General features: G+C 34.3%; 1 protein-coding gene across 1 annotated transcript; it reads right to left on the bottom strand.

Moving 5' to 3' along the window:
* Positions 1-6,582: 6,582 nt before the first annotated feature.
* Positions 6,583-7,171, bottom strand: LOC141487123 (uncharacterized). The gene is made up of 2 exons (XM_074185920.1): positions 7,053-7,171; positions 6,583-6,996 (listed from the first exon to the last, which is right to left on the bottom strand). The coding sequence occupies exon 2, from the start codon at positions 6,982-6,984 to the stop codon at positions 6,583-6,585; it is 402 nt and encodes a 133-aa protein (XP_074042021.1). The 5' UTR covers positions 6,985-6,996; positions 7,053-7,171.
* Between the last annotated feature and the right edge of the window lie 5,615 nt (positions 7,172-12,786).

Genomic DNA, 12,786 nt, shown 5'->3' on the forward strand with positions numbered 1-12,786 from the left:
ATTTTACTGTCCCAATATCAAATAACTCCTGCAGAGTGTCCCATTTCATTTGGAAAGCACTGTACGAGATCTTCTCTACATGGTACGCAATGAAATGTGTGTGCTGAACATTGACATCAATCTGGCACACCTTCGCCATTTTGAAAATTGTTTCAGTAAATGGCGAAGGAGCAAACTTCTCATTTCAAATAATCCACAAAAATTATGAAATACCGGTTCTCACTCTATTTTTTTTTTGTTATTTTACCTTTTTTCCATTCATAATGGAATATAATTTCAATTTCATACGATGCTTGAAGATGTTCCATCCTAGGTGTCTGTATTTGTTTCTTGACTTACATTCATTATTTTACAACTTTCTTCACAAGGAAAATATAAAAGAATCCTGAACTATTGATCCTAGACAATCGTCTTTTAAACTATTCCGGGTAAATTTTATATTTGCCCTGTTATATTCTTTTTTCAAATATTCACTTTTTCTCATTCGTTCGACAAACAATTTTGAACTTTCTTTCATATCATCTAATGCCATAATCATTCAAACAATTGAACAGTGAGTAACAAAAAGTTTGCACCATATAGAAAGCTTTTTTACTTTTTTATTATCCATTTGTCAGAAAATTGTATTCCTGATAAAAATTGGTGGATTGTGGAAAACTTGGATTTGAGTTGTCAATATTCTAAATTTCCAAACGTTGTACAGGGAAGAACAACTCTACCAGTGTTCATTTTAATTATTTCAATTCGATAATTTACCTCGTAGAACGATATATGCCGCCCATCTACAGGGTGTAACTGAATAAGTGTTAAACATTTAAGAAGGTGGTTCCTCATCGAAAAAAAGATATAAGCTTTCATATAAAGAAACTTCATTGAAGAATCCCTTGTTAAGATACAGCCCATTGAAGGGGGTACATAAAATTTGTATAACAATTGTTTTCACAAGCACTGAAAAAGTTACAATATTGAAATTAACCTGACGTTTTGTACTACCAAAAAGACACTTAGCCAGTAATTTATTTGATTCACCCCATGGTTGTAAGGGGTGGAAAACGCAACCCCTAAAATTTATTTCCAATGTAACTTTTTGTCTTATTATTTGTTTACCATTTAAAAATTTATTTCCGATAGACTGTTTCATTCTAAACAAAAAGTGTCTCTTGGGTTTTTAACCCAAAATAAACCAGTTTGCAGCAAAAAATTATTTTACGAACAATTACAGACATACATCGTCATAAATGCGAACTGGATTTATTGTTATTTTGTAGTTAGTACCTGCATTAAAAGATTAAAGGGTAATAAACAAAACTAATTTATTAATAACAAAACATACAACATGTAGAAATCATAGTAAATGTTCAATATGTCTACCTTCAGACATTACGCATGCGTCTAGACGTCGGCGCATTGAGCCACGTATTCGCTCAAATATTCCTGGAGTCTCTCTGATTACCCTGCACGCATCGATGATGCGGTTTCTTAAATCCTCTACATCGCGAACAGGAGTACGATAAACCAAATGCTGTAAATGGCCCCAAATAGAGAAATCGAGAGGATTGAGATCCGGGGATCGAGCGGGCCAGTTCTAAGGTTGTAATAAGTTGGATATATTATATTTTTCTTTGAATTTTAGATACAAAAACACATGTGTTTTCGTATAAAAAGAGAACCTTATCATCTTTCAGAAATAACCTAAAGGCCAACAGAGCCAAGCCATTTAAAGGAAAAGTCGTTAAAATTAACTGCTTGATGCTAAGAAATTCGATATTTTGAAACATTCAACTTCATAATTCATTTCATTATCTTTCGTTAAGGGTCGAAAATATGTTACCCATTCTGTATACCCCATTTAGAATAAAAGTCCAAAAAGCAATTGAACGTATAATAAATATCAAAATTTATGTTCCGAGGGGTTAGAGTGTCAGCCTTAGTTTTAACGACATGATAAAATTAAAGTCTGGCATAGTCTACATACCACTATTCAAAACAGCAAAAATATCAAAATGACCCTTGCAGTGACATCAATATATCAGTAGCAGACTCACGACATTAGAAATGTCGGGAACTAGACGGTAATTCTTGCGGACTTATCCGCTGGACGTGTAGAGGACGTTAAAAGTACCAGTTCTGGAAATAGTTTCAGACTTTCTGATTGGTGGCAATTTTTATGAGATTATTTGAATTACATACCCTAATAGATTTAAGGTGGAAATTTTTGGAAGAGAATTAAGTCAGTCGTGCGCGGACCCCAGGGTCGTTTAGGGGCTCTTGCCCGGGGCAGTTTGCCCCTTTGGGGAGGTTGCTGGGAAAGATATTGAAGGGACTGAGGTGCTAGGGGTTTTGAGATACTGGGTCGCGAGGGGATTTCAGTAGTGCGATGAATATTCGCGGTTTATTTGACTAGCTGACTTGAGGTAAAATGTCAGGAGCGTACGAAGTCAGAAATAGGCCAGTTGAATTTCCTCCAGAGTTTTGGGAAATACGGTTTCGAGAAGTGATCTCGATATTTGGGAGTTATTTGCGTTTCATTTGGCTAGCTGACTTGAGGTAAAAAATCAGTTTAGTTGATTTGAGGTGAAGTCAGCTGGAAATTCTAGAGGAAATTTTGAGTGAATTGAAATAGTGAGATATTTCAAGTCACTGTTTAGAGAGTGATACTAATTGGGTTTTAGAAGTATTCGCGGGTTTATTCAATTTAGTGATTTAGAGATTTTTTCGAGTTCCTGGTAAGAGTTTTTGGGGGAATAGTGGCTTTTGTTGGAGTTTTCAGGGGAGTCCGTCTACGATAATTTTGGTGAGCGTATTTTATACAATTCTGATATATGGTGTAGATGTTATTGCATGCGTATGTGGATTATATTTTCGACTTGACACCTAGGGTATTGGTGAACATTTTCCATAATAATATAGCTACGAATCGGGTTCCCTTTTTATTTTATTAGGTTATTATAGGTCATAGTAATTTCCTATAATAACCTAATTATACAGGGAGGAGCGATTGAGTGGGTCTCTTGATAGTTTCTCAGAGTTGTATTTTAGTTGGTTTTATAGCATAGCTAGTAGAATTCAGGCAAGGCATATCTATGCCCTGAGTGAAGTTACTTCAGTTTTCAAAGGAATACTCCTGTCATTTTGTTTTAGTAGTTTACCCATAGTTTGCTCATGATTACAATTATTTTTTTTTTCTTTTATATAGTGTAAATAACGTTCAGTATTAATTTTTGTTCATTTAATTTTTTTTATTGTTAATCCGATTATTCTGCCAACTTTACTCAACAATAAAGTTGGTTTGTGAAAACTCTGCTAATATTATTTCATTCCCTCAAACCCCTAAAAGACCACGCATTTAAGCCGTGGCCGAATCCAGTCTCTGTGGATATAATTGGTGGCATAACCAAGTCATTTCTCCACGAAGTTTAGAAGGTAGGAAAAATTCAGCTGTTGACCAAGTTGCCTACTAATTATCAATCCGTGTGATCAGGACGGATTTCAAACTTTTTCTGATCTGGTGACAGTAACTCTCACGCTACCAAACTAAATAAAGAAAATAAATACCTTTGGCTGAACGATCCCATTTACAGGGGGGTGGGGTGAATTTTTCTGGTACGAGTAAACTGAAATGATTATTATATATTCATTAGTAGTACTCATATAGGGATCGCCAAATCAGACCTGACGGTCATTTATTACAAGGTCCTCCTTGACCTATCCACTGATTTGCATATGTTTCAATTAAATGCTGACGTGCTACTTGACTAAAATGGGCGGTAGCATAAATCATGCATAAAAAACATATCCCTTCTGACGCCCAAAGAAACTTCCTCCAGCAGTACTTAAAAATTGAACGTATGTCTCACCATTTAATCGAGGAAGTAGAAAATGAGGCCCAATTAAATCATCCCCAATAACTCCGAGCCACACGTTAAGAGAAAACTGTTCTTGATGGTAAGTTTCGACAATAGCGTGAGGGTTTTCATCAGCCCATATGTGGTAATTATGAAAATTAATGATCTTATCCCGAGAAAAACTACATTCGTCTGTGAATTCTATCGTCTTCAGAAAGTCACAATTTCTTCTAATCATTTCCAGCATCCAATGGCAAAATTCAGGATGGTTCGGAAAGTCTCGCGGTAACAGTGCCTGTACTCGTTGCAGAACCAGAACGTTTTCAAGCCCAATCCCAATCGAAATCTTCCCAGTCAAACACCTATGAGTGTTTCAACAAGGCAAACGTTCAACAGAAATCAACCAGCTCCCTCATTTCCTAGTAGACCTCAACAAAGGAACTTTATCTCAGAGGAACTTTTCAATACAGAAACGAATGATGTCGAATATTATTCACAAGATTATGAAGTTGAAAATCAGAGTCAGTATGAAAATTTTGAAAATACTCAATGTAATCCTGATGAAAATTTTCAATTAATAGGCTAAGACACCGGTCAAACATAGAACCAGTGATAATATCTTTAAATTCAAGTAATTCTAGTGAATTACCCTATATAATTCAACCTGAATATAATTTGAAATTTTTAGTCGATACAAGTTCGACTAAATCTTTTATTAATCCAAATCTGGTTTATAATCTATACCCCGATATAATCCAAAATGATCCATTCATAGTGTCAACCGTATTTCAAAAATCTTGTCACAAGCATAGTGCTTTCATTCCCATTTCTATTCTGGAAACATGAAATTTTATTTATTCAAATTCCACAAAACATTTCATGGATTGATAGGTACTGATAATTTGAAACTACTTCAGGCAAATGTTTTTGCAAATGATTTTTGACAACATCTCATTCACAAATCAAATTGCATTATCATAAAAAATTATTTGAACCTCATTACCATTCTTCCCCGAAACGAACAAGTAATTAAAATAAAAACATGTGTAAGCGACGGTGAAATTGTAATTCCTTATCAAAAGATACACAACTGCGAAATTCCAGAGAGTTTGTCGATCGCGAGAAACGGAGAAGCACTAACAAATATATTAAATAACAGTACGGATAAGATTACACTAGATTTCTCTGATCCTATTGTCGTTGAAAAATTTGATAGAACATTTAACTTTAAAATTTAACTTTAATAATTTTGTTGAAATGTACAAACGTAAACTGGACTTATCTAATATTAGAACTGATCATTTGAATGTCGAAGAAAAATCAATGATAGAAAAATTATGTTTAGAATTTCTCGATATTTTTTACCATGAGGTCATCCTCATGGTAAACTAGGTAGATGCCAATATTTCTCGACTTTAGATCTTACCAGAGGATTCCACCAAATTGAAATGTGTGGGGAAGACATCGAAAAAACAGCATTCAATACCGAAAACGGGCATTACGAGTTCCTCAGGATGCCATTTGGTCTCAAAATGGTCGAAATAGTTATTTATGTATCAAGGGAATTAGGAGGGCCTTAATTACCGATGGCAAAGTTTGCCTGAGGTTATTAAGGCTCATTAATTCCCGTGGTACATAGATAATTTTATTTCTGACCGATTTCAATAAAATTTTGTTCATTTTTGAAACGGAAATAAAGCATTTTATTTCTGACCGGGATATTATAAGCTTATATCGTCATAGTTACGCTATCAATAAAGAGGGTCATAACTCCCTTGGGACATTATAGATTTTATAATTCCCTCTACCTTTCACAAGTAAAAATAAATAGAAATGAAAACTGAACCATATTTTATTTATTCACGTCATTACAAATAATAAATGTACAATTTTGAAATGTAAATGAAAATATGCCAGAAATACAGTTTCAGTGACATCTTTTGGCATAATATTTTTCCGTGTCAGCCAGTCCAGATATATCTTGTATTCTTTTTGGTATACGGCTTCACTTTTCGATGGAATTAATGATTCTCTTGCTTTTTCAGCTTTTTTCAAAATATCCTCCATTATATTTGGGGTAGAAAACACGTTTTCACCGCAAACACAGCTTGATAACAAAGTTCTGTTTATAAACAAGTAACATAGCAACAACCTAGCAACAAGAAAACTCTACTATAATCAACGGTACCTGATTCAAATATACCGGGAAGGTAATGAATTGGTACATTTTTCCGTTTCAAAAATGAACAAAATTTTATTGAAATCGGTCAGAAATAAAATTATCTATGTACCACGGGAATTAATGAGCCTTAATAACCTCAGGCAATTGCTGTCCCTCGGGACGCAAACTTTGCCATCGGTAATTAAGGCCCTCCTAATTCCCTTGATATATAAATAACTATTATTTCTGACCGGGATATTATAAGCTTATATCGTCATAGTTACGCTATCAATAAAGAGGGTCATAACTCCCTTGGGACATTATAGATTTTATAATTCCCTCTACCTTTCACAAGTAAAAATAAATAGAAATGAAAACTGAACCATATTTTATTTATTCACGTCATTACAAATAATAAATGTACAATTTTGAAATGTTCCCTGAAAATTACTTCCGCCACTGGAAACAATTTCTTCTTTTGTATGGCTGCAGCTTCTGTTCACTACAGTCGAGGTACCTGCCTCTTCTGATGACAAAGTAGACAATATACGCGCCGTTTTATTTCTCAATTCGATGCTATCTTTTTAAGTTAGTCATAGTTTCTCCTGCATTGGCTAGAGCAGTAGCAGAAGTGCGACGAAGGCAATGTCCCGTATAGGAAGATGAGTTTGGTAATCCTAAATACATTGCGATTTTGCTGGGGATTTTCCCAAACATGTTTTTTCCAATTGGCTGAGATGTACATTTATTTTGTCGGAAGCTCAAAAAAAATCGTTCAATACCTTTAGGACGCAAAGACATATAAAGTCTTAATAAAGGCAAAGCGGAGAACTCTTTTTCATCCACAACTGTAAATTTCTTCGATACACCAGTTTTACTTTCCGGTACGTTCACTACCATAACGGAATCCCGGTCCTCTATATCCGATATCTTCATATTCAAAAGTTCCTGACTTCTGCATCCTCCAAAATAAACCATAATCAAAACAACCTATAACAAAAAAAGGAAATAAATACACACAAAAAGGAAAATAAGAAAAAAATTACCTTATGCAATAAATGAATATCATTAGGAGCGTCCTTTAGGAATCTGATAACATCTTTAGGAGATAAAACAGCAGACTTTTTCGGCTTATAACTCTTACTCTTCCGTTTCAAAAAAGCCTGTAATTAAGTAATAAGGCCCTCCTAATTCCCTTGATACATAAATAACTATTAGTTCATTTAGATGACATAATCGTCTTTTCGATATGCTCTCTCCAAGAGCATATCGAAAGGTTCAGAGCAGTCTTCCAAAGACTCAGAGAGTCAAACTTCAAAATTCCACTTGATAAGTCAGAATTTTTACGAAAATAGGTGACTTATCTTGGACATATTGTTACTCCAAACGGTGTCAAACCAAATCCGGATAAAATTAAATCAATAAAGAACTTCCCTATTCCAAAAACAACTGAACAAATTTAAGGATTTTTAGGACTGTTTGGATATTATAGACGATTTATCAATAATTTTGCAAAATTAACGAAACCACATACCAAATGCTTGAAGAAGGGTGCACAGATCATCCACCACGAAGAATTTTCATCGTGTTTCGAAACTTGTAAACATTTACTAATTAACGAACCAATCCTTCAGTATCCATATTTTACTAAACCGTTCAATTTAACAACGGACGCCTCAAACATAGCTTTGGGTGCGATCTTGAGCCAAGGACCTATTGGAAAAGACCTTCCAGTAGCGTACGCTACTTTACGGATGATCTATTGTCGCCAAAATGATCTGCTAAGCTATTTTCTACCACAGAAGAGAAATAGTCCCCAAATATGTTCGCAACATGATCTCTATGTGTGATTACTTTATTATTATAGTTGAGAGTAATATCTCTTTGAATTTTTTTTCTGTTCGTTTCTTTGTTGACTGTTCTATTTTTATTGTTAGAATTCTTAATTACCTTTTCGTAAAAATTCAACTTTGAAGCTTTTATTAATAATTCATAGTCTTTCTTCGCTTTTTGTATGCAGCACGAGAATCTACGTTGCCTATAGTTTTACATAACCAATGCATGGATAGCATCTTTTATAATATTCATGAAGGCCAGAAAGCTCTCATCTATATCAGTTTTGTTATATATTACTTCAAAACTGGTTTTGGACAATGTTGAGGAGAGTTGTTTCAAGTTATGCTCTGATACATCTCTATACATAACATAAGATTGTTCAACAATTTTAGATTTTACTAATGGCATATTATAAGTAACTGTGAATACTTTGTGATCACTGAAACTACCTTCATAAACATTAGATTTGCAAAACATGTTCTCAACGTTTGTTAGTATGTAATCGACTTCAGTAGATGAAGTTTTCCCTGATTGGTTGGTAAAAACTCTAGTAGGAGTCGTTGACTCCTACTAGAGTTTTTCCTACTAGTTTGAGTAGTAGTTCATCTAATTGGATCTTTTCAGTAGTATTTTCTAGGTAATTGACATTCAAGTCACCACATACAAAGATATCATCAGCTTAGCCTACACTATTCTCTAATATGCAAAATAATTTATGCAAAAATGTAACAAAGTTACCGTTTGGAGATCTATAAATATAAATATAAATTTCTTACCATTATAGACACTTTTTCGAAATACGCGCAAGCATGTCATTTGCCCTTTTTATCGGCTACCGATATAGCTGATAAACTTTTAATATTTTTTTCACATCATGGCGTACCTATCCAAATTATAGTTGACAACGGATCTGAATTTAAAAACATAGTTATTGAAGAATTTCTCAAACTGCACAAAATAAATGTACATTTCTGCTCACCCAATCATCCCCAATCAAACGGACAAATCGAAAGACTTCACTCTACTCTCATTGAACACATTAGACTTCTCAATACTAGAGGATTTCTTAAAACACCGCCTCAAACGAAAATGGTTTACGCTATACTTGCATACAATCACTCAATACATTCTGCAACAAAATTAAAACCCATCGATATAGTTAATGGACATATAACCAATGAAAATCCATTCGATATCGACATAGACAATATTCTTCTCAATGACTATACAAATGACCACCGAGAAAAAACTAAATTACTTCACGCGGAAATAAACAGAAAAATAATGAATCGAAAAGGAAAGGTTATTTCAAAATCTAATGAAACGCGCGATAACCCAGAAATGTTCAAACCTAATTCTAAAACCTACGTGAAAAAACACTTGAGACAAAAACACGCTAACAAATTTGAAAAACCGACCACTAACACAAAAGTAGAGAAACTATGAAGACAGTTTCCACAGAAAATCATGAAAAAGTACACATGGACAATTTAAAAAGACCAAGAAAGAAGTGCTATGATTTTAATAAATAGTTCACACACTGATACACTACTATGATCTGAATCAATTCATAAATGAAATCCAAAAACAGAACGACCAATGCGGACAAACTATAGAGACACTCAGTATAAACAAAGCAATATTTCTTCAGCTGAAACAGAAAATCACAAATCCCAAACAAATCAAAAGAGGATTGATTAATGGTATTGGTTCGATATTTAAATCAATTACAGGAAACCTCGATGCAGAAGACGGGGAGCGGTACGAAAAACTTATTAGGGAAACAAAATTCAGTTTCAATCAATTTGATCAATAAATTCAATGAAACTATTCAACAAATAATTTCACAATGAAAAATTTCTTCAAGAAAAAATTGTTCATATTGCTGCCATATTCCAAACAAAAAGTTATGAAGAAAATAGAGCATATGTTCACGATAGACTCAACCAAATGATTGATATGTTTGAAAAAGTCAACTCTGCCTTACAGTACATTGAAAATTCCATAGCATTCGCGAAACTCAACATTATTCATCCAAGCATAGTGAAACCCACTGACTTATACGCCGAACATCTTAAATTACATGGAATTATTGCAAAGAATCAATTTCCTATTAATATTACTTTAGAAAACATCTTGAAATTAGAGAAAATCATAAACATCGAATGTTTTATTTTGAATAATAGAATAACCTTTCTTCTTCAGGTTCCAAACACATATCCATACATTTTCGATTACTATCACTTATATTCAATCCCTACATATAGTCAAAGTCAGTTCAAGGCACTTATTCTCAAAAATTAATTTTTTGTGAAGAACTCAGAATATTTCACTTTTAAAAGCGACGATTGTGTCAAAGTTGAACCACAATTCTATGTCTGCAAGAAAATGCCGATTAGAGAAATTTCTGGAAATCTCTGTGAGCTGTAACTCCTGAAGATGGAAGACACTTCCACATGTAGACAGAGCGATGTTAGGATTACTAAGCCAATAGCTAACTAACTGGAGGACTCTACCCAATGGACAGCGATATTTCCAAATAAAATGACAATCCACCTACAATGTAATGAACAAGAGGAAGTTCAAAGAATAATTGGATCCTACTTAATCGACATACCAGTAGGAAGCCAAGTCAAGAAGAGAACCAACTACAAGTAATAAATGAAGGAACCGACCTATCCACTGTTCAACTACCCCGCTGTGCATGATAGTTGAATCTTCGGGGGGAAGAATTATCTCACCACCTAGGACAATATAGCTGATCTAACAGTAACACCACCCTGTTCCAGATGCTGACAAGACAGTTCTCACAAGAGCGCACACATCCAGAATCAGTCAGACTTCATTCCTCAAAGCAACAACACGTATAATTTTATGTATTTTGTATTTCTATTTTCAAGTTTTGTAACAATAAAGGTATTTTAAAAAAGCTTCAGTGCCTCATTTTCACTTCACTGTAGTTTAACTTTCAACAGTAATAAAATTATATTTTTGTAGGACTATTGAAAAGCGCCTGCATTGAGCTCAGATCGATAAACTTTATTCTAACGAGCCACATTTCTCTCTCGTTAAATAATATACTCTTAAATACTAAATTGGTCATTTTTTTAGTCACTCAAACCCTTTCTAAGTTTTTGTCTTTTCATTGAGCCTTTACTATTGACCAGATTCAATTATCCGGATATTTGATAATCCGGACTGGCGTCGGTTCCAATTGCAATACATTTATTCTGGCGTTGAAACGTGTTCATGATGAATCAAATCTAGCGTCAGGTTGGTTTTGAAACATAATTTCACGTTATCTCACGTCAATTGTCAGGATATGTTTTATTTTGATCGTTATAGTTTATAAACTACTGAAAACTTTTTATCAAATACGTTCTGAGGATGTACAAAATAAAACTGAGAAATTAGTGTATGCACACACCCGTTTCTAATTGAGGTTAGAGAATATTGAAGAGATTTTTTATCATCGAGTTTAACATATGACACAAACTGAATCATTCCATCTTATTACTAATGACATCACTACGAATCGTTTTTGAATACACGCTCGAATACGATTAAACGCTAGAAAACACCTTTGATGTTTATTAAAACTAAATGTTGTTTGTTAAATACTTATATTGAGAGCATATAAATTACTAAAATTAAGACATGACATTTTTATTTGCATATCACAAAAAACACATATTGCATAAAACTGATTGTAATAATGGTGTCTACAAATTATGATAACAGGAAATGAGTGTTTATTGAAAAAAATTTAAACAGTATTTTGATAAAAGAACAAACTTAGTTAATATCAAACATACTTCCATAAAAAATAATTCAGAAAAAACATTTTCTTCCAAGAATTAACGAAAACCTTCCCTGACGAAACATACATTTGATATACAGAGTCTTTCACGACGAACCTTCGTTAGGAATATATGAAGAACGATTCGAAATAAAAACTTGAAATTTTGTGGTAGGGGGTTTTACAAAATGGCCTTTTCAACTAAAATATTTTCAACTTCCGATCTCTTTCCGTTATACCGGAGGTATAACGTTGAGGACAACTTCCTTATTTCAAATATTTCAACTAATTAGTTTCGACGTGAAAAGCCTTTACACCGACGTTCCGGTCGAAGAAGCACTGCAAATCATACAGAGAAAGCTATCCGAAGACGGAAACCTGAAAGAGAGAACGAATATACCTATAGAAGTAATTATGGAATTACTAGGATGCTGTGTACGAAACTGTTATTTCCAACTGAAGGGCGAATTCTTTACACAAGATGAGGGACTGCCAATGGGATCGCCATTTTCACCAGTCATAGCCAACATATATATGGAGTGTTTTGAAACTCTGGCCATTGAAGAAGCCCACAAGAAACCTCGAGTCTGGTTGAGATATGTTGACGACACTTTCATAATATGAAACCATGGGAATACTGAACTAGACGCCTTCCTGAAACACATCAACAGCGTGAGACCTTCCATCACTTTCACAATGGAGAAGGAAATCCACAACGAATTGCCATTCTTAGACGTTTTGGTGAAGAGGACCGACACTAAGTGGGAAACATCTGTATACCGAAAACCCACTCATACGGGACAGTATCTGAACCACGAATCCAACCACCATCAATCGACAAAAAGAGGAATCATCAAGACCGTGCTTTTGGGCTCTGTAATACAAAGGAAGGTCTCGAGAAGGAACTAGACATCATCAAAAATGATCTTCAGCGGAATGGATACTCCAAAGCGATGGGTTTCTATACGAAACATATAGAAACCCATCATCAAACGAAAAATGGCCAACTCCCGCCAAAACGGTCATCTCTCACGGAATCAGTGAAGCGGAAAATGGAAAGCAAAGAAAGTGAAAGTATTTCAACGACCTATAAATAGTCATCTCTCGGAGGAATCAGTCCAGTCATCACCCGAAGACGATTGTAG

Source organism: Leptinotarsa decemlineata, unplaced genomic scaffold (assembly GCF_025532065.1).
Source record: "Leptinotarsa decemlineata unplaced genomic scaffold, Ldec_3_MD MMD2_tig00078363_RagTag_RagTag, whole genome shotgun sequence".
NCBI classification, from domain to species: Eukaryota; Metazoa; Arthropoda; class Insecta; order Coleoptera; family Chrysomelidae; genus Leptinotarsa; species Leptinotarsa decemlineata.